This window comes from Miniopterus natalensis, chromosome 1 (assembly GCF_054644295.1).
Source record: "Miniopterus natalensis isolate mMinNat1 chromosome 1, mMinNat1.hap1, whole genome shotgun sequence".
NCBI lineage: Eukaryota > Metazoa > Chordata > Mammalia > Chiroptera > Miniopteridae > Miniopterus > Miniopterus natalensis.
The window spans coordinates 130,743,523-130,766,680 of record NC_142081.1 but is presented as its reverse complement, the minus strand read 5'-3'; the positions used below and the strand labels follow the sequence as shown (position 1 = coordinate 130,766,680).

Below are 23,158 nucleotides of genomic sequence, written 5' to 3'. Positions count from 1 at the left end.
GTAGTGTTGCATCTCAGATACTGAGTCCAAGTTTTGCTTGTACAGCCCAGAACATTGTCAATGGAAGAACATCAAAGAAATTTTTCTACACCCATAAAAATTCCCATACTGAAGCCCTAACAAATCTTTTGTCCACGTTTTCTTTCCTATTCCCATGACTGAACTTTGAGCTAGTTCTTTCTAAGCTTTGTAATAGTAAGATGATGTGAAAATTTGGGACTTTTAATAGAGTAATATTTCTTTATAGGCCAAAAAGAAAAGCATGTTTGCTTACCCCTACATCCATCCTCCCTTCTCTTGGTAACAATCTACTTTTCGTTTGGTTTTTACCATTCTCCCCACCCCAAGTAGCCAATAAGGGAATCTGATTCCACTCTTAATTCTAGGGGTGGGATGTGTGGGTCAGGCCTAAGGAAATAAGAGTCATCTTACATCCTCTGGCCACAGTGCAGGGTAGACGTGCAGCCTAATTTGAGCCAATAAGACTCGAGAAGCCATTTCCTGGGACCTCCTTAGGAAGACACTCTTTGTGTTTCTAGATAGGGTAATCTGATAAAAATTCTGGAATATTTACAGCTTATTTGCCACATGAAGTTAATCTTGCTGTTGGATAAAGCTGACGTCACTGGAAACAGAGAACAGAGAGGGGAAAAACAAAACTACATTCTTTTTAAAATATATATATATCTTAATTGATTTCAGAGAGAGGAAGGGAGAGGGAAAGAGATAAAAACATCAATGATGAGAGTCATTGATCAGCTGCCTCCTGCATGCCCCCCCATGGGGATCGAGCCCGCAACCCAGGCATGTGCCCTGACTGGGAATGGAACCACTATCTCCTGGATCCTAAGCCGATGTTCAACCACTCAGCCATACCCGGTTGTGCAAAAAAAACACATTCTTGGTAAGGTTGTTGAGCTATGAAGGAAACTACCACTGAGGAGTACAAGTTATGTGAAAAGTTGTTTTGGATTTTTTATTATTTGCTACTTAGAATCCTTAGTGATACGGACGCTAATATGGTGCTTGATAATTCTTATCTTTTGACCTCGTATTTCTTTTGGTCTCTACTCCCAAAGCAGTAGTGTAACTACAAAGGCATATTTCTCAATATTGTAGAAAGGACATTCTTCAAAGGAGGGATGGAAATAACAGGGATTGGCTTTGAAGATCTCAGCAGCTCTCTCTTTCTGATTCCTGACTTAGCCAGAAAGCACCATCTGATAGGAACATCTCTTGTAAGCCAACATTTTTGGAAAGCCTTTGGGGACATTTTAAATTAGTTGCAGTTATTCTCCGAAGATGAGTAAGGGATTAATCAAATTACCACAAAGAATTTACACCATTTTTTCTGATAAATTTATTTACTTCCTGGAGGGACAAATTTTAAGGTAATATTTATGGAAACAAAAACATGTATTTAACTTGAAAATCTGCTTAAATGTCGAAAGCTAATTCTTGTCCCATTTTCTGTTGAAAACATTTTGATGCTAATATGATAGCATAAGCGAAATTTGGGAAAGAGATGGATAATTGTTATAGGGTACTGGTGCAGCAGCTCTAACAAGGGCAAAGATCACAGTGGCCTGAATGGTGTGGGGGGGTTCTGTTTTAGGTACAGTCCAAGTATAAGCAGTCTTGGTCTGGCACCTCCGTGGTGTCATACATCCAGTCTCCTTTGGTTTTGTTTCCCAGTCAAACTTTACATGCAGTTTCTATCCCACTGGTCATTCTAACTCCCACCATCAAGACCACCTGCCAGCCAATGGAAGAGAAAGAAGAGGAAGGCATACCTGTTCTCTTCAAAGACACATCGTAAAAATTGTACACTTCACTTCTGCTCATGTCTCATTGGTCAGAACTTAATCACATGACCACACTTAGCTGCAAGGGAGGCTAGCAAACATTATCCTTAGCTGGGGAGAGGGATGTGTTCCACTGAAACCTGGAGCTTTTATTACCAATGGAAGAATAGATTCAGGGGGACATAGCAATATGTGTCAGAATGATCTATTTTCCATAATTGTTTTAAATTCCCATTCTGATACTTCCAACATCTCTGCCATAGCTAAATTTTGTTCTAATGCTGGCTTTGTCTCTCCAAATTGTGTTTTTTGCCTTTTAGCATACCTTGTAATTTTTTGCTGAAAGCTGCACATGATGTAGTAGGTAAAAGAAACTAAGGTAAATAGGCCTTTGGTGTCAGGGTTTATATTTATCTGGCTAGGAGTTAGGTTGTGGTTGTGTTTACTCTTTGCTGTTGCTGTGGTATCAGAGATTCATCTACATTGTAGCATGTATCAGTATCACTCCTTTTTGTGACTGAATAATATTGCTGTGTATGGATATATTACAATTTCCTTAGCCATGCATCCATTGATGGGAATTTGGGTTTTTTTTACCTCTTGGCTATTTGGCTATAATGTTGTTATAAGGAGTCATGTACAAGATTCTGTCTGGACATAGGTTTCCACCTCTCTTGGGTATATACCTGGAGGTAGAATTAGGAGTAGAATTGCTATCATGTGGTACTTCAATGTTTAACTTTTCGAGGACCTGCCAACCTGTTTTCCACAGTGGCTACACCATTTACATTCCCACCATCAATCTATAAGAGTCCCTATTTCTCCAAAATTTCTCCATATCATTGTCAACATTTGTCCTTTCCTTTCCCTTTTCCTTTTTTCCCCTTTTCCTTCCTTCCCTCCTTCTTCCCTCCCTCTCTCTTCTTTTTTTCTTTTTTTGCTTAAGGTCATCTTAGTGGGTATGACATAGTATCTCATTGCAGTTTTGATCTGAATTTCTGAAATGACCAATGATGATGTGCTTGTTAGCTATTTGTCAGGACTTCTGTATGTTATTAAAAAGTATTGAGGATCCCGAAGAGCTTTGTTTATATAGTTACATCTAGTGATACTTATGATATTTAGATACTAAAACCAAGACATTTAAAAAATATTGTTTATTAATTCCTTTTTAAAAAGTAATAAACTCATTGTATGTTAACATCAAAGTGATGACATGATCACATATCAGGTAACTTCGGGAAAACTCCATCATACACTTATAAGAGAATGCGAGTGAAAAAGGTAGGTAAACATCTTAATTATTATGAAAAAATTTTTGATCTCACAGTTTTCCCTCCCCCAAAATGAGTAATGATAATTCAATTCAATTTTACTCAAGAAAGATAAGTAAATTTTTGTTTTCCTTTTTTTTTGTTCTCACATGAGGATATTTTCTCCATTGCTTTTCAGAGAGAGAGGAAGGGAGGGGAGAGAGAGAGAGGGAGAAACATTGATGTGAGAGAGACACATTGACTGGTTGCCTCCTGCACACACCCCCACTAGGGGTGGGGATCAAACCCGCAAGCCAGGTAGGTGCCCTTGACCAGGAATCAAACCTGCAACCTTTTGATGGTTAGGCTGATGCTCTAACCACTGAGCCACATCAGGCAGGGCTAGATAACTAAAATTTTTTTTTTTTAATTTTATGGTCTGAGATTCCTCTCTACTTTAGTTTAACCAGAAAACACAAATTTGGGGTGGTGATGGAGGATATTGATAATGGAATATGTATGGTACTTGGCTGGTCACAGAAAGGAAAGAAAATGGTTCTTTAATCTGGATATGGACCTGCTGACACCTGCCCATTTTTTTCATAACACTTTCCTGCCCTTTCAGAAGTGATAACTGACTGCAGGTTTAAATTTTTCATTAATCGCCTTAGTCATGTGATTTTGTCCGACTGGGAGATCTCAGTCAACTCATTTTATAATTGAGCTCTTACGGAAGAGGCTGTACAAGAACTTCACTGAAATCCCAGCATCTGAAGCTTTTTTTTCCTGGTAGGCGTTGAGGATCAGTGGGCATGAAGAGGTATAACCAGTGGTTTTCAAAGTCTGTTACCTGGACCAGAATCATCAGCATCACCTGGAAGTTGTTAGAAATGTAAATTTTCAGGCCCACCCTAGGCCTGTTGACTCCAAAACTCTGGAGATGGTCCCAGCCATCTGTGTTTTAACAAGGCCTACAGGTGATTCTGATTTGCTAACAGTTGGAGGACCACTGGTATGACCTTTTCCATAGTTACATCCTGTCGGCATGATCTCCCTCCCCACTCCTCACTGCCTTCTTTCTTTCCTTCTTTCCATAAACATTGAATGTATTGATCTCTTGTTGGGGGTTTTTATGACACTTATTTGGAAATGTACACATTTACACATTTGTATCTGTCTACAAACATCAAATTCTTGCAGGACAAATTCAGAATATCATTTATAGCAACCTCAAAGAAACTAACTCTTAATGAAACCTATTAGTAATGAATAGGTAACGCTTTTTAATAGGTATAATTCATTACCCAGGACCCAGTTTATTCTTCTTTTCCCAACATGAACTCCAGTAAAGTCCTTTCAAGTATTAAAGCTCCATAATTCCAAGGGCTTGAGTGTGCTGTTTTGGTGTTACCCAAAGATAATTCTGCCATCACCTCTATTTTGAAATTCAAAACTGAAGGTTCAGTGGAGGGGGGCTAGTTTAGAGGACTGACCTAAGGACAAAAAGATGCATTCAAGTGACCAGACCAGAGTTCTTACAGGGCATTCATTAAGGAATGTGACCAGGAGAATGGGCTAGTCAACCAAAGGCTGGGAAAGGATCTACATGGATCAAGGGACAAGGTCCTATTACATAGGCTAGAGAGAGAGTGTGTGTGTGTGTCTATTTACATTAGTGCTGGGGTTTTCCTTGGGTTGTCTAAACTGGGAAGTTGGGGTGAAATTAACATTAAGCTATTTTCTTTATACTATATAGGGTTGTGGAGAGAGTTTCTTGCCCATCAAGCTTTACACATACATGAAAATAAGAGTGAGAGTTCTGGTTATTCCTCCCTGTTCCACCAACGATGTACTTAGAAGCAGGTTGAGCTCACTCATTGATACTCCACAGCCAGCTTTGTGATGGGGTCACAGTTGCCTGTTTTTCTGCGATGTGACTTCAGAGTTTTTCAAAACCCAAGGGATCACAGGAGATGTAGCTTGGGTGAGTGTTTAACTTCTTTGATTTTGCTTGTGCTTCATGACTTCTGCTGGCTGTTCTCAGCTTCTTACCACTCTGGCTTTTCTAGATTGTTCTTCTACTCTTCCTCCTGTAGTGACATAACTAAGTCATAGTTATCGGTGTAACACTGCACCAAGGAAAACGTGGTTCCACCCTAAACTGATGTGGGTAGAACATTCAGCTAAGCCCACACTGACCTGCTAACTTAAAATTCCACCCCAGGATATTATCACCTTCTCACATACTGAAATCTGACCCCAAGGCTTCTTCATCCCACCAAGACTGCCCCAGGGTTCTTACAGCATGAAAATTCAATCATTGTGCAGTAAGTCAACCTGAGAAAGAGCCTGAGATAGCCCTTCCATTTTCCTGTCAGCTCCAGGACCGGACAGTTATAGGTGTGGAGGCTGAGTGTGTCCCAGGTAATGGACTACAGGATGGGCTCCGCTTGGGGGTTAATCCCCAAGGGGTTTACTACTCTAGATCCTCACTTTGCATTTCATCCCAGTGTAAAGTGACTACCCGGTTCCACTGTCACACTCTAACACCTGGACTCACCCGAGTCATCCCTCTTCCTTAACCCTCACATCCAACCAGCTACCTTGACTTCCTTTATATAAGTCTTGATTCTTTTGCTCCTTTTTGACGTGTACGCACTGACCTAGCTCATGCTGTCATCATCTCCTATGTGGATTTATTCCATCATAATATAATCAAACTGCCACCACTGTTACCCACCTTAAATCCAGCCTCTGTTGTAGCCGGACCACTCAAAGGGCCAAAGATACCATTTGTCCCATAAGTCAAGCTTCTGTGGTGCTCTCTGTTGCCCTCAGAATAGGGTCTAATCCCATCAGTCTGGCCTGATCTTCCATGACTTGGTCACTGTCCACCTCAGAACTTTAATGTCACCACTGCCCCAGCATGCTCTGTGCTCAGAACTGCTCGGCTTCTCCCAAACATTATGCTTCCTCTCACTGCTTTCCCTCTCCCCATGCTCCCTCTGCCCAGCAGCTATCTCCTGCCTTTTAAAAATCTGGCTTCAGGCATCTTTGGCATCTTCAACTCTAAAAGCCTTCTTGGCACCCCCCTGTAGGGTTAAGTGTCCTTTTTCTTTGTTCCTATAACACCTCAATCTTAGGACTCTTCCTCCATTAAATGTGTTTTTTCTCTCCCTCAAAAAAACCACTACATTTAAATTCTCTATTTTTTTCCCCCTTTTCCTCTACTAGTCTGTAGGCTCTTGAGAACAGAAGCCATTTGTATTTATCTTTGGGCCCCTAACAAGAGCCTGACACATGGCAGATACTCTTTTCTTTTTGAAAAATATATATACAGGGTGGGCAAAAGTAAGTTTACAGTTTGAGTATACAAAACAGTTTTTTTCTTGTATTATTATTTATTAATTATTATATTACTTATTTGTATTATTATTGTTATTATTTTGTATCCTTATACTTTATCTTTTAGGTAATGATGGCTGGTAATTTAATCTACTTTTGCCCACCCCTGTATATTTTTATTGAATATATTGGCATTACATTGGTTAATAAAATTCAGATATTCTTGTAATAGTTTTTTCGAGATATAATTGACATATAACATTGTGTGAGTTCAAGGTGTAAACATGTTCGTTTGATACGTTTATATATCACAATATCATTGCCATTATAGCATTAGCTAACACCTCCATCATATTACATAATAATCATTTCTTTTTTATGGTCAGAATATTTAAGATCTATTCTCTCAGCAACTTTGAAGTATATAATACAGTACTGTTGACGATAATCACAATGCTGTGCATCTGATCTCTAAAACTTACTCATCTACTAACTGGGAATTTGTACCCTTTGACCAACATCTACATAGGAGATACTCTATACATTTTTTTAACTGTATGGAGGACAATAGTTGCAGAAAAGGAATAATAATAGCAACTAACTGTGCTAAGTGATTTTCATGAATTAAAAACTCTTAGTTTCTAACCAGCACTGCACTATAAGAACTTCCTGCGATGACAGAAATATAGATGTGGTTAGTGCAACTAATAAACTGAATTTTTAATTATATTTAATTTATTTATGTTTAAACTTAAATGTCCACATGTGACTTGTGGCTACCATATTGAACAGTACAGTACTTACTCTACCCAGTTTTTATTTAGCCCAGTTGGTTGCTTTCTGTCTACTTAGAGCTCCCATGGGGCAAGGCTCCAATAAGTGGTATGCTGGGAAATGTGTAACAACCAGCTCTGTGAAAAAGTTTGCTTATTTCATTGGTGTAAATACTCCCACCATGCCCAGTTTTAAGCTACCAATGTGACATTACTGAAAAGAATTGGAAAGAGATGTGCAGTAGTAAACCATTATGTAGTAATTTCTTGATATAGATGCAGTAGATGTGAATAACCCTGAGAATAAAGAAAGCAGTAAAATGTAGTAAAATAATTAGAAAAGTGATTACTTTTGACTATTTAATTTTGTATTTAATGTAATTTATTTCATTGTAAGTTTACATACTTTGATTTTTCATAATGGCTATGTTTAAAATCAGTTTGCAAAATTCCTAAAAATTTGACTTTGGCTCTCAGAAGCCAGTGTAAGCCAGCTCTGGCTCATCAAATGCAGGATTCTGTTTGACCATAAGAGGGCATTATCAGATGAAATTTGATTTTAGGAAGGATTTTGGACTAGTCTCTGACAGAGGAGTCAGTTTGAGTTTTCTGGAAGATTGTAATTCTGGAGGAGCTTGTCGAAACTCATGATTTTAGGCTGTTCTTTGTTTCACAACATAAATTCCAGAACCTTTACCACTCCCAAATAGCTTAATCCCTTTGTGTCTGATGGCTTTTGGTCTTTTAAGCTACCAAAATGAAAAGATCCCTGAGAGGTATTAATTAAGTCTTGTCACTGAAGGAAGGAGAGGATCTAACAAATATCTTATCAGGATCTTACTGGGGAGTTTATATCAGGGTTGGACAGAGTGTACTCTAGTGTATGGGTAGGGATACTCTGCATTGTCAAAAGAGTGACATAATAGGTCTCTATAGTCTGCTGTCTAAAGGGAGGGAGAAGCTGGCCGTGTGTGTGTGTGTGTGTGTGTGTGTGTGTGTGTGTGTGTGTGTGTGTGAATTGATTTCACTCTCTTGATTCTTAGTCTGAGTACTGTTAGGCTCATTTAGTAGTTCTCCAAGTTTGGTTCCTGGAACAGAAGTATCAGTATCACTTGGGAATTTGCTAGAAATGTATATTTTTAGGCCCCATCCCAGACCTGCTGAATCAGAAACTCTGGGGGTGGGGCCTGCAGTCTGTTTGAACAAGCCCACCGGGAGATTCTGATGCCCATTCAAATTTGAGAACCACTGGCTTAGTGCTGAGTTGGCAAATTGGATGTGTATGTATTTGATGAATCTGAGTTGTTTTTTTGTTTGTTTGTTTGTTTTTTAAATATATCTTTATTGATTTCAGAGAGGGAGAGAGAGACATCAATGATGAGAGAGTCATTGGTCGAGCCCGCAACCTGGGCATGTGCCCTGACCGGGAATCGAACCCTGATCGCCTGGATCCTAGGTTGATGCTTAACCGCTGAGCCACACCCAGCCGGGCTGAGGAGTTTTTAAAAAGTACTTATTTCCTAGTCACACAAGGTTGTATATTGTATGATTCCACTTAAATGAAATGTCCAGAACAGGTAAATCCACAGAGATGGAAAGTAGGTTAGTGGTTGCCAAGGTATGGGGGAAATGGGGAATTGGGAAGTTTGGGGTTTCTTTTGGGGGTGATGGAAATGTCCTAAGGTATAATTAGATAGTGGTGGTGCATATACAACATTATTAAAAAACCACAGAGTTATGCACTTGAAAATGGTTAAAATAATGAATCTTATCTCAACTGAAAAGAAAAACGTACTGATGCCTGGGGCCTACCCCCAGAGATTCTGGTTGAGGACCAAGCATTAGTATTTTTTAAAAATATCTCCTGTTGGGCCAGGCATGGCTCAGCGGTTGAGCACTGACCTATGATCCAGGAGATCACGGTTCAATTCCTGGTCAGAGCACATGCCCAGGTTGTAGGCTCCGCCCCAATGGGGGGCGTGCAGGAGGCAGCTGATCAATGACTCTCTCATCATTGATGTTTCTATCTCCCTCTCTCCTCCTCCTTCCTCTTTCTGAAGTCAGTAAAGATATATATATATTTTTTAATCTCTTGCCCTGGCCAGTGTGGCTCAGGTGGTTGGAGCATTGTCCTGTGCACTGAAAGGTGGCAGGTTCAATTCCTGGTGAGGGCTTGTACCAAGGTTGCAGGTTCCATCACCAGTCAGGACATGTGCAGGAGGCAATCAATTGATGTCTCTCACATTGCTGTTTCTCTCTCCCTCCCTCTCTCTTTCTCTCAAATCAATTTTTAAAAAAATCTCCTGGTTGTTCCAATCCACAGCCAAGATTGATTGAGAATCTGAGTTAGTGCAAATAAGGCCACACATGGATCATGTTCCTGTCAAGGGAGCTCTGGTGTGAGTGTCTGCAGGAGGTAGGGTTAGGAGCACAGGAGAGGAGAAGCTCGGAGGGGACCTAACTTCCTTCTAGCCAGGTGATGGGGCAGAAATGTCTTGGGCTCTTGATTCAAGTTGCAGTGTGGGCCTTTGCTGTGCAATCTTGTTTACGTTACTTAATCTAAGATGTAGCTATAAGGTTTCTGAGAAGACAGATTGTGATAATGTTTATTAGACAAGCATTAAAACTGGTATACAGTACTCAACAAATGTTAGTTTCCTTTGCTATCCAAGTTCCCTGCGGCTTTAATTCTTGTTGATTGACTCTTTGGGAGTGCATACACTGGCCCATTCTCCCTCTACTACCCCCCAAACTGCTGGTGGGTAGTAGGAGGGTGGGGTGGGCTGGGGGCTCAGGTATCTCTACCCTGGTGTTTTTCCTACTCTGGCGTCATAGCTTGGGCAAGGGCCTTCTTGATATGGAACTCACCATCTCTGCTGCCACGTGAACGCACTCAGAAGGAGGATACTGATCAGCAGGAGAACGCAACTGGCCACTGTCAACAGAGAAGCCGCTGGTCAGCAAAGGCACGTCCTGGGCTAGGTCACAGAGCAGGCTGAGAACACCCCCCCATCCCCACCCCCATGAGCAAGGATTTCCTGAAGAGGTGGGCTCTGCAGTTTCTGATTTCCCCTCTCAGAATTCAGCTCCCTCCCCCGATTTCTTAGGAGACTCTAGAACTGAGTGAGGTGGCATGGATGGGGAAGGGCATGGAACCTTTCCTCAAAGGGCTTTCAGGTGAGATCACGCTGACAGACACTCTCTTCAGAAAGGTTGAGAGGCCAGGCTTCAGTTAAAGAGGCCATGAGTGTGGCCTGTGACAGGTAAAAGAAATACTGAAACATAAAGATAAGTGATAAACACTTTAGCATCTCTTGAAAGTGTTCATATTTCCCAAATAGTACTGGAGCGAGCCACCTATCTATGTATCTATCTACCTATGTATCTATCTACTTACCTATCTACCTACCTACCTATCTTAGGTGTGCCTCAAAGCCTGTTCTTCATTCCCCCAGCTTTACTGAGATATAACTGACATATACATTGTGTGAGTTTAAGGTCTAAAACATGTTGATTTGATACATTTACATATTGCCATATGATTTCCACCATAGCATTAGCTAGCACCTCCATCACATCACATAACTACCTTTTCCTTTTTGTGGTGAGATTATGTACAATCTAGTCTTTTAGCAACTTTCAAATATACAATATGGTATTGTTAACTATAATCACCATGCTGTACATTCCATCCCCAGAACTTATCTTCTGATGTAAGTGTGTGCCCTCTGACCACCATCTCCCTTTTTGCCCCAGGCCCTAGCTGATCACCATTCTACTCTCTTTCTAGGAGCTCGTTTCTATTTTTATTTTTTCTTGCCACAAAGCATGTTATTTTCCTCCTACCAGGAAACAACTGTAGTGTTTAAGGGATGGGTTTTTTTCCATTCCCTGGTTATACCACCTTCCTCCCTCTTTGCCTCTCCCCTCACATACAGGCACAGGGTATTTTGTCATTTAGGATCCATTCAGGAGGAACTGATTGGGGCTGGTTTGAGACTTCACTAACAACTTACTGTAAGTGATTTTAGGTAACGTTAATTTCTGGGTTAGTCTTTTACTCTTACAAACATATAGTGTGAATAGGGGGTCATGTTAAACAACTAACTCACCCACCCACCCAGCAACACACTCCACAGTCTCTGTCTGGTGTACATTTTGTCAATAACAGAAGTGACTCCTACCCACCTGCTATCTGGTACTCGGTGGTAAATATGAACATCTCCGTGGGTGTATCCACTTCTGTATGTTTTTTAAAATCTGTGCAAAAGAGAGAAAGGAAGATGTTCTGTTTAGGCAATTATTGGACTGCACAGGCTGGAGAGTGCTAGGACTTCTCCCTAGAACCTCAGAGACTGGTGGAAGGGATGTAAAAGACAAGGGGAGGCTGTATGCAAGCACTTTGTTCTTCTGCCTCGAGACACTGCTCTCTGTCTGGTGTCTCTTGACACTTGCTTCCCAGCATATGAGGATTGGGAGGTCAGATGCAGACACCTGATCGTCTTTAACATCCAGGGGGCAGCTGTGGCCCATCTGCTGGCAGGGCTGCACCAGGAAAACTGCCTTTCCTTTCTCCCATTTGATTTAATGGCCAAGCTCTTATCTTCATAGAAACAAACTCTAGCCATACCTGTAGTAGTACCTGCCGTTATCAAGGGCCAGGAAGTTTCACTTCCAGAAGGAGTATCCGTGCTTGTTTGAGACTCTTCATCACCTGGAGGAGAGAGTAAGTGATGCTCATGGAACTGAAGCTGGGGGAAGTGGGGTCTCACATCAAACCCCACCTGTCCTCCTCAGCTGACTCCGGACACACTAGCTAAGATGTGAATCTCAGTTCTGGGTATATTATCTGTGGGTGCCACGTCACACGGCTCTACATCAGAGTCACAAGGAAGTGGGTAAGTGGCCCCAGCAGAGACCAGTGAGGGGGAATTCTAATTCTGATCCTGGTTTTCCATAGAACTTTGAGAAACTCTTTCCCCACCCCCAGGCTTCTTACTCAGCCCTGGTTTCCATCTGGCTTGGAAGCAGGTCCTAATAATACAAAGACCATGGAACCATCAAAGTAGAAAGGTATAAAAGGATCGCTTTTCTCTGTGAAAGGTTCCCCATTCAGCATGGGTGTCGTCAGTTACCCTGGACACCGCCCCACCTTGTCATCCTTTACAAAGGAAACCAGGGACCTGCTATGGCCAGCAGTGTGGCTCAGTGGAGACAGGCTACAGGAAAGAAACAGAATTGCCAAAGAATCCAAGGGGAAGACATGGGATATTGGAAAGAGTGGTGAGCAAAGAAACCAGTAACCCACTGTTAAATGTAAGTGATTTTATATATAGATTCCTCACCCAAGGATATGTTTATATTCATTTGAGAAAGAGAGAGAGAGAAACATCAATGTGAGAGTGAAACATCTATTGATTGGCTCCTGTACACGCCCCTACCGGGGATTGAACTGGCAACCTTTTGGTGTACAGGATAATGCTCCAATCAACTGAGCCACCAGGCCAGGGCAATGTAAGTGACTTGTTATTGTTGTTAACCCTCACCAGAAGAGTTTTTTCCCCACTGATTTTTAGAGAGAGTGGGAGGGAGGGAGGCGGAGAGAGAGAAACATTGATGTGAGAGACACATTGATTGGTTGCCTCACACACGTAGCACTACCAGGACCAGGGAACAAACCTGCAACCCAGATACGTGCCTTCAACTGGGAATCGAACCGACAACTCTTTGGTGTGTGGGCTGACACTCTATCACACACCAAAAGTGACTTTTGATTGTAGAAATAGTAATACGATTTCAGAATGAAAATAGCAGAAGACTTCAACAGAGGTGGGTTGTGTGTATGGGTAAATGAGGGTGTGGGTGTGCCTGTTTGTGCTTGAATAAGTCCCTTCTCTGCACATTTGCACTTTTATCAAAGTTCATGTAGGAATTATACAAGGGGAAGCTGCATGTCAACAGTATAGCACTGTACAAATATTGGACTTAACATTATCTGTCAGTAAGTTAGAAATGTGTGAGTTGCAGGCTGGACTTTCCCTTTTGAACAAGAGGAAGCCTTGGTAGCTTTGAGGAAGAAGCGGAATTTCAGGATCAGCTAGGAAAGGAGAAGCAATATCACTAGTGAGTGAGTGGGGCTTTGGAACACTCAAAAGATCTTTCCTCCTTTTCCCTCTCCTGCTACATATCCCCACTCAGGGTACAGGGGACCTTAAGTGATAGAGACCTTAGAGCTTATCTAGTCTTTTTTATAGAATGAGAAAAAACAGAGGCCCAAGGAGATCAAGCAGCTTGCCCAAGGTTACATAGCTGGCAGGTGGGCCTGATGGAAAAGGCAAAGTAGTAAACTCAGGAAGGTGCCGCCAAACCTAGAAACTGATCGTTCTTACTTTCACTGGTGCACTTGAGCTTGGGCTGTGTCCACCTCGTTGCCCCGCGTATCATTTCGCAGATGCTCTCGGCAGTACCTCTCTGTAGGGCCCTGAATCCCTGGGCACACTCGTAGTGAACTCTCTGGCCCACCACGAAATGATAAATTCTCCCTGAAGCTTCATGCTCCCATGGTGGAGGCTCCCTGCAATGGCCTGGAAGAGGGAAAGGTAATTCCAAAGGCAAGCTGGGGAAAGCAATGGGAGTAAACCCAAGGTTCCCCTTCCTAGAGACTGGACCTTGGTTCTTACTCTTTTGTTTACACATTCATTTGTTCATTGATTTTTCTTTCATTTAACCAATATGTATTGAGAACATCTGCATCAGGAACTTTGCTAAGTAGTTTGTGGAAAGGCACAAAGACCCGGTCACTCCTGTAGGAGGGGTAAGTCAATTGGGTAAGAAAGACCTGTGAAGGCAGAATATGCTGAGTATTATAGTTAAGGAACAGACAGTTGCTATGGGAACACAGGGGAATAAATAATTAGTTCTGATGCTAATGAGGGTTTTGATAAGTGGACAGGAGAGGGAAGGGTGATCTCAGCTGAGGGATAAGGGCAGGCTCAACCCAATTTGGGTCAGTGAAGACCAACCACCCTGTATCTCCACTGCTGATTGAGGAAGCTACATCCTTGGGTTGCAGCTAATGGTCACCTTAGGACCATGGCAGAAGGACTGTGGACAAAGCCAAAGCCCTGAGGAGAGAAGGGCTGAGAGAATCTCAGAGAATTGGAGCCTGATCTCTGATCAAGCCACACCTGGAGCTTGCCCTGTATGAGCCCTCTGAAAATTCCCCATGCCCAGTAACTTTCCACTCCCAAACTAAAATTCAAGCCTGACGGACCTTTAACTCCAAAGATCATGCCCTGCTCTGATTTAATCTCAGGGTCTTTCACCCCATACCCAATCTGGAAATATGGAACCACAGGTACCCTCTATTCCCCAGACACGTAAAGCTACACGTATTCTCTGACTTTCCAGACCTTCCACAACCTGAGTACCCAATATAACCTCTACAAATACTCTGTATAACCCTTTGCCCCAGATGGAAGCTCAGTGGTTCTGTCCCGAGTGGTCTGCCCTAGTATACCACCTTGCAAATCATGACTGAACTTATAGTCTCAAAAAATTTCTTTTACAGCCAGTGAAATCCATAACTGTCTGAACCTGTTTTGTTTTTTTAAAAATAATTTTTCAAAACATTTTTATGTTTTTTTATTTCCTGAGAGCTTCAAATTTTTTCCCAATGATTTTTTTATTTTTATTTTATTTTTAATTTATCTTTATTGTTGAAAGTATTACAGATGTCCCCTTTTCCTCCCGATTGATCCCCTCCACCACGCATCCACCCCACCTCCAGGCCTTCCCCATACCAATGTCTGTGTCCATAGATTACACATATAAGCATATAAGTTCTTTGAATAATCTCTCCCCACCCACTCCCCCAACCTCGCCTTTCCTCTGAGATCCCTCAGTCTGTTCCATGCCTCTATGTCTCTGGATCTATTTTTCTGAACCTGTTTTTAACTGGGGTTGCTTCTTTTAAATGAAAACAGCCTAATTAAGACAATCTGTGAAATATCTCTTAGCCAGAACCAACTGGTTATCTCTTGAGTAAGGACCAGAAACATTGACCTTTTGAGAAACCTTTCAATAATTGTGGAGGGTATCATGGGAGAAGAGAAAAACGACTGAATGTGTTTTGAAACACCATTCCAGTACAAAGCTGGCAGGGGGTAAATGGATAAAGACATCTTGTTGCAACAATGTCCCTGGATTAGTCTTTAAAATAATAATAATAATAATGAAAGCTGCAAATAAATTCAAACTAGTCCAAAGTAAGTAAATCAGTAGAAAGGTCCCTAGTCTAACTCAGGAGACCCAAGTTCTTATTCCTAAATTATGTGAGTTTAGCCAAGTCTTTTACCTTCTCAATGTCTCAATTTCTTCAGTAACTTGAAGTAATACTCCTGCTCCCTGACTCACTGGGTTGTTAGGTTCAAGTGAGATTATATACAATATGTTCAAGTTTTTTATAAGGTTATACAATCAGCATGGGACCATAGGGTTGTATAAGGTCACCTGGTCTGCCAAATCTCAGCCATTCCTAATGGGCTCTGTTTCTTCCTGACATTATGACTTGACTTCAATCAACATCATTCATGGTGGAAAGTTGCAGCAACAACTGGGTAGTTATGGTGCTCACTCACCCACAGCCCATTAGCTAGGAGGTATTTATCTGCAGCTTCAAGACTCACCAGTATGACTCAGCACATTTTACACACACATGCACACATCGTAAGAAACATCTTGAAGTAAATTGCTTTGCTGGCAGTTTATTACCTTCTACTTAGGGGGAAAACATAGTATTTCTATTAGAGCAGGGACTAGTGTCTGCTCATGTTTGTATCTTCTATTGGCAGTGCCTGGCACTTTTAGTCCCAATACATGCTTTTTAAATTGAATTGAACTGAATTCTATTCAGGCAGCTCTCAAACCTAGAAGAAACTCGGAGCCCAGGTTGGCTTCTGTGAGAGTGACTTGAAATGCTGAGCCAAGAGCTTGAAAATGCTATACAGTTGCGCTTGTTGACATGATATCCTTAGAGGAGAGGAGAGTGGGACAGACTTTCCTTTTTGGGGGAGCACATCATATACCCACAAGAGAAGAGTTGACTCCAAGTACTAAGACAACAGTTGTTCAGCTTCGCCTCTTACCTAGAAGGTTAACTTGGTCTGTGGGATGCATTTGGTTTTGCATTTCTGTGGTTTTTCTTTCCTTCTGTTCTTCAGGTTTAGGAGTTGCTTGTTTGTCTGTGCCCCTGGGGGCTAGAGAATATGAATGGAATGAAGCAAATAACTTCACAAATGCTTATGATAGTAAACATTCTACATGTATTCATTTACTCAGAAATAGTATCTTTCTACTGCTTGCAGCTTGTCAGGAAATATCAAGGTGCTGGGGTAACAAAGATGAGCCACACACGAGCCCTGCCCTTGGGGTACTTTCAGTGGGCCCTGCTCACGTCAAGCCCAGGACAGCACTGGCCTGTCAGTACTCATGTGTGTAATGACAATGGCCTTCAGCATGTTTCTGAAAGTACTGAAAGATTTTCCAGTGGAATTTTTTGTGTATTTGGGAATTCTCCAGAGGGACTCCAAGCTGGCCATCAACCCTGCCAACATGGTGCATGGGTATGTGTGTGATGGCAACAGGAAGTGATCTGACTCAACAGCCCACTGACTCTTTTGTTTCCCTGAAGCAGTTTATTTAAAAGCTAGAGAGATGCAATCTTAAAGTAATGAAAACTAAACCTCTCTACAACCCTCCTCTCTACTGTAAAGAGTTTGGCAAAGGACTTGAGTAAGGGCACTAAAATGAGGGGGAATTGGGATTCTAACTTAGGGTCAGAGAGGGGATCTTCTGGGAGAAAAAAGACTGTGGGGAACTTCAATAGAGCAGCGATCTCTCAATTTTGCAGTCCATACATGGTTTGGGAAGGACAAAAGGCACTGCAGCCACCAACACCATCTTCAGGATTAAGAAATAAAAAGACACATGAACCCATTACTATTTGCCACATTCTAAATACCACAGACTGGATAGAAGACCCTGTAGGGAAGTTGGACTAATAAGAGAACTTTCAGGATTCAAAGAAGAAAATTAAATGGCAAAATCATGGTCAGATCAACTTAGGTTTAGAAAGCATCTTGGGGGTCATTTCCTTCATTGCCATTCCAGGGAGGTGATCTGCCTACAATATCTGGGCAAAAAGCTTTGCCATCTCTTCTTGCCCTCCCCAGCAGCCATGAACTTGGGGACTCTTAGTCCACCAAATGATTCCAATCATGTCCGGCATTGAGAGCCGTAAGTTTTCAAGCCATGTTGTGAAATTCAGGCATAAAGAAATTCTAAGTGAACAAGTTCCTCTGCGTCTCTGCTTCCCTCCTGCTGAATTGGGGCCTCATCCCCAACACCAGTCTGACCTGCCTTAGGGCTTGTTATTCTGACCCCAGCAAGGGGATGTGGGGTCTTTGGGGACTATTCCTCATGTTCTGGAATGCCAGTTCCTGACACTGGGCTGGGAAGGCCCTAGACTGATAATATATTTCACCTCTAAAGAAATCCCCAAAAGGCTCCATGGCACCCAGAGTGAAAAATGCCAGTAAAATATAAGACTAGAATTCAGTAGCATGAGCTTCTATTTCCTTGTTACCCTTGTCAGGGAAGGAAGTGCCTCTCTCAATGCTCCTGTTTTTGTGCCTAGAACTTTTTCCTTAGGGTGGCAGAGGTGGTCACTGAAAGGGAGAGGAGGGAAGAGGGGTCATAGGGCATTCTTAGGAATTCGCATTGCTGTGTTTCTGGAGGTGGGGCTAGGATAAGTATATTTCATCAATTAAGATACTGGTGGTAAGCCCGGCAGGGCATGGCTCAGCAGTTGAGCGTCGACCTAGGATCCAGGTGATCAGGGTTCCATTCCTGGTCAGGGCACATGCCCAGGTTGCGGGCTCATAGCCGATCAATGACTTTCTCATCATTGATGTTTCTATCCCTCTCTCTCCCTCTCCCTTCCTCTCTCTGAGGCCAATAAAGATATATATTTTTTAAAAAGATATTGGTGGTATGAAGTACAAGCTTTGGAAACTAGAATAAAAATGAGTTAGTTCAGCCCTACAGGTAGATGTTTCCCACTAGAATTGTTTATTTTTTATAGTCTTCATATAGGCTCATTCAGACGACTTTTTTATTTTATTTCTTAAAAATGTGATAAAATAGACATAACATAAAATTTACCACATCAGTCATTTTAAGTGTATAGTTCAGTGACATTCAGTACATTCACACTGTTGTGAACTAGAATTATTTTTAATTGTTCAGTAATTATTAGTATAATGTCTGTTTCCCCCCTGCCCCTGAAATATAAATTTCTTGAGTGCTAGGTATCCTATGTGCCTAGACCAGTCCTTGGGACTAGAAGACACTCCTTAAATATTTGTTTAGCGAATGAATATTCCAGAAACCAATAAAATTAGTTACCATATAGTTTAGACTGGCCAATTTTTTCTATAGGGCTGAGTGAACAAAAGCTGAAGCTCTGTTTCACTCTTTGCTATACTTCTTCTCTTCCCCTTGGTAGTTATAAAAGGAAACACTTACAAGTCCTCACGCACTGACACTGGTTTTCCCAGGAAGAGTGGCCAGCAGCTCCCGTACAATTCATAAAGGCCGACTGGTTGATTTTTCTGCGGAAGCCTTTCTTGCATTCACAGTTTAACAGGGTGCCTGTTTTGTACGTGAGGGCTTTGAATGTGGCGTGTCTGACATCTGGGGGGGAGATGCAAAACTCTGTGAAGGAAAAGAATCATATTAGGAGTTCAGGAGGGCCCAGTCAAATGTTCCCACATTTAATCATGTAGGGATTTAATCACACATTTCTTCATTTTATTTAAAGGATTTATATATACCCCACTTTTTCCGAGAAAGAAACAAAGGCTATTGCCACTGTTCTTTAGAGACCTTCGTATGAGAAACAGTTCAAAATTTAATTTCAACCAAATTTCTCTTCAAATTATAATATATTTCAAAGTAAGTGAATAGAAATGAATGAGGTTTTATTCTGCATATGCCTCATGTTGAGCAAGTAGAGAAAGGAAGACCAATGGATATAAGGAAAAGAGAGAAAAGCAATGCATATTTACTTAAAGGACAAAATGTGTGTGAGAAATAAGAACTTTTCAGGAAATAAGGATTGTCCAACTTTCTGTAATTAATGATTCTGTACCATTAAAAAAAAAATAGAGCCCGGCCAGGCGTGGCTCAGCAGTTGAGCCTCGACCTAGGATCCACGTGATCAGGGTTCGATTCCATGTCAGGGCACATGTCCAGGTTGTAGGCTCGATCCCCAGTTAGGGGCATTCAGGAGGCAGCCAATCAATGACTCTCTCATCATTGATGTTTCTCTCTTTCCCTCTCCTTTCCTCTCTCTGAAATCAATAAAGATATATTAAAAAAAAAAAATAGAGCCCTGGCCAATGTAGCTCAGTGCTTAGACCATAGGCCCACACACTGAAGGGTCTCTGGTTCAATTCCTGGTCAGGGGCACGTACCTGAGTTGCAGGTTCAATCTACAGCCCTGGTCAGGGCGCATGCGGGAGGCAACCAATCAATGTGTCTCTTTTACATTGATGTTTTTCTCTCTCCCCCATCCCTCCCTCCCACACTCTCTAAAAAAAAAAAAAAAAAAAAAAAAAAATCAGTGGAAAAAAATATCCTCGGGTGAGAATTAAAATATAATTAAAAAAATAAAATATAAGTGCTTCACTCAATGTCTGGCTAGTAGGAAGTGTGTGTTTCTCACCCACCTACCCCTCTGTGAGTTTTTCAAATTCCCTGGTTTCCCACTAAAGACCCTGATGTAGTGGCCAAAAGCCCAATTATTAAGGGGAAAAAGGCTTTGGTCTAATCAGAAAGATGACTGCATTGCATATCTTGCAACAAATTCTCCTGGTTCAAGAAACTAGATTTTTAGGAAAAAACTACACACTGGATAAAAGAAGTGGATATGAAGGATTACAGGAAGCAGGAAAAGGTGAGAAAGCAGGGGCCTCCATCAGTCAGCCTCTCCACCCGCCAGAATGGGCACCAAATCTGGACTGGTTGCTGCAGTCGTTGCTGGTTGCTGCCGATTGCTTATTAATCAGTTGGGTTGTAGTGAAGCTTCTCTGTTCCCGACACTCTGCCCAGTGTCTTATCATCCTAGAGATCACCCCCATCCAAGACTTAGGATGGATGACACTCCTATTACCCCCAAGAACAGAAGATGCGGAGAACATGGACAGCCTGCCCCACCTGGAACCAAGAAGGGAGTAACTGATAGCAATCGGAGTGGCTCAGCGGGCCAGCATCAGTAGAAGAACATGTACCATAAACACTCAGTAAATTCTGGCAATCATAACAATTATCATAATAAGGCAAGAAAGGCAGCATGGTGGAAAGGGGAGAAAGATGGTTTTCTAAATTCTAGTTCTATCAGTTAACTAGCTATATAACTTTATTATTTTTACTTACCTAAGATGTGGCTTCCTTTTTGGTAAAGTGGGTGTTATAATAATTATTTTACTAATTTTTTAAAGATTTCATGACATACTATACTAAGGTAACTTGCTCTGCTTTTCTCCATTTTTCCCCTGTCTAGAAAAAGAGAATGGTAATTCATATAGAGACTGGGCTGAAGTTTATTTGACCCCTTAACTCCTGCAAAACGGCATTTCTCTCTACAGCCCATATCATCAGTACCACTCACTGGCACTTATCACATCAATACCAACCAACTTTTTTAAGTATCAGAAGGTAAATTTGTTGCTAAAATAAGATATGCATAATAATCAGAAAATCAATGGAGGAACATGGCAAGGCTGTTCCTTTTTTAAAAAATCCTCATTCAAGAATATGTTTTTATCGATTTTAGAGAAGAAAGGGAAGAGAGAGAGAGAAACATCTATTGGTTGCCTCCCATACAAGCCCTGATCAGGGATCAAGCCCAAAACCTAGGTATGTGCCCTGACCGGGAATTGAACCCGCAACCCCATGGTGTATGGGATGACCCTCTAACCAGCTGAGCCACCTGGCCAAGGCAAGGATGTTTTGTTTAACCACTGCTTTTCAACATTGTACTAGAAGTCCTAGCTAGTGCAACAGGAAAGAAAAGGGAATAAAAGTTATTCAGATTGGGTAGGAAGAATTAAATTGCCCATGTTTGCAGATGTGATGATTGACTATGTACAAAATATGAAAGAACAGAAAAAAAAAAACCTCTTTATACTAATTAGCAATTATAGTAGGGTTAAAGGACACAAAGCTAATATACAAAAGTAAATTGCTTGTTTTTATATAGCAACAATGAACAAGTGAAAATTGAAATTAAAAGTACAACAGCATTTACATTATCACCCAAAAAATAAAGTACCTGCCTATAAATCTAACAAAATATGTACAAGATCTATATGAGGAAAACTATAAAACTCTGATGAAAGAAATCAAAGAACTAAATAAATGGAGAGATATTCCATGTTTATGGATAGGAAGATTCAATATTGTCAATATGTCAGTTCTTCCCAACTTGACCTATAGAATCAACGCAATCCCAATAAAAATTCCAACAAGTTATATTGTGGATGTCAACAAACTGATTCCAAAGTTTATATGGAGAAGCAGAAGGCCCAGAATAAGCAACACAATATTGAAGAACAAAGTTGGAGGGTGAACACTACCTGACTTCAAGACTTACTATAAAGCTGTGGTAATCAAGACGGCATGGTATTGGTAAAAGAAGAGACAGATAGATCAGTGGAACACTCCATATACAAAAATTCATTTTATTACATATCTAAATATTTAGACACTAGACCTATATATTGTAGATATAAACATAAAAGTTAAAACTATTATGCTTATATAAGAAAATAAAGGCAAGTAGCTTTGCAAGCTAGCTATAGGCAGAGAGTTCCTAGAGAGGACTCGAAAAACACTAACTATAAAAGAAGAGTAAATTAAAAACTTCTACTCATCCTAAGACACTAAGAAAATGGAAAAAATAAATGATAGAGATAGACTTGGAGAAAACATTTGCAACATACATATCTGATAAAAAGACTTGTGTCCACATTATATAAAGAACTAAAAATCAATAAAAAGGGCAAATAACTCAATAAATAAAGGTGCAAACAGTTGAAGGATCACTTCTCCAAAGAAGATATATGATTATCAATAAGCACTTGAAAAAGTGCTCAACATCAGAAGACATAAAGAAAAAGCAAGTTGGAAACCACCATGAAATAGTCCATTAGAAGGGGTAAAATGGATAAAAGAGTGACACTACCAAATGCTGGAGAACTCTCTGCAGCTGGAACTCTCTTACATTACTGATAGGAGTGTAAAATAATACCATTACTTTGGAAAACTGAAAGTTTTAAAAATGAAGTTAAATATATATCTATGCTACATCTAGCCACTCCACTCCTAGGTATTTGTCTAGTAGGAATGAAAGCATATGAGTAGCTTTCAATAACCTCAAAAACATCATACTGAACTAAAGAAGATAGACACAAAATACTATAGACTGTTTGATTCCATTTATATGATGTTCAAGAAAAGACAAAACTAGTATACAAAAAGAAATCAGGTTGCTTGTGGTGGTTGGGGAGTGACTGGAAGTGAGGTAACAGAGATGTTATTTGCCAAATTCATCACATTGTACACTTTAGATCTGTGCATTTCACTATCCATAATTTTACCTCAAAAAACCATTAAGAAGTATACTTAGCAGCTCTTGCAATTATTAATTACCGCAAATAATCAAGTATTGACCAACCTCAGATGCATTTGGAATCTGGTAACTCAACCACAAACCAATAAAATTTATAAACACATAAATTTGAAAAAAGGCAGACAAATGTCCTTAAAAACTCTTTAATTGCATAATAGCATGCTTTTCTAAATAAGGCCATGGAAATTTCCAGAGTCATCATGAATTCATCCGAGTAGCTGAGGAGGT

The 23,158-nt window shown here is 40.8% G+C and overlaps 1 protein-coding gene across 1 annotated transcript in view; it reads right to left on the bottom strand.

The window, feature by feature from the left end:
• Positions 1–5,064: 5,064 nt before the first annotated feature.
• IL2RA (interleukin 2 receptor subunit alpha) overlaps positions 5,065–23,158 on the bottom strand; it is a 44,002-nt gene continuing 25,908 nt past the window's right edge. The window contains exons 2-8 of the mRNA XM_087823619.1: positions 18,763–18,951; positions 16,323–16,433; positions 13,566–13,760; positions 11,807–11,890; positions 11,365–11,436; positions 10,045–10,111; positions 5,065–5,148 (exon numbers count right to left, since the gene is read on the bottom strand). Coding sequence (XP_087679745.1) covers positions 5,124–5,148; positions 10,045–10,111; positions 11,365–11,436; positions 11,807–11,890; positions 13,566–13,760; positions 16,323–16,433; positions 18,763–18,951 — 743 coding nt within the window. The 3' untranslated portion in view covers positions 5,065–5,123. The remainder of the gene's footprint in view (positions 5,149–10,044; positions 10,112–11,364; positions 11,437–11,806; positions 11,891–13,565; positions 13,761–16,322; positions 16,434–18,762; positions 18,952–23,158) is intronic.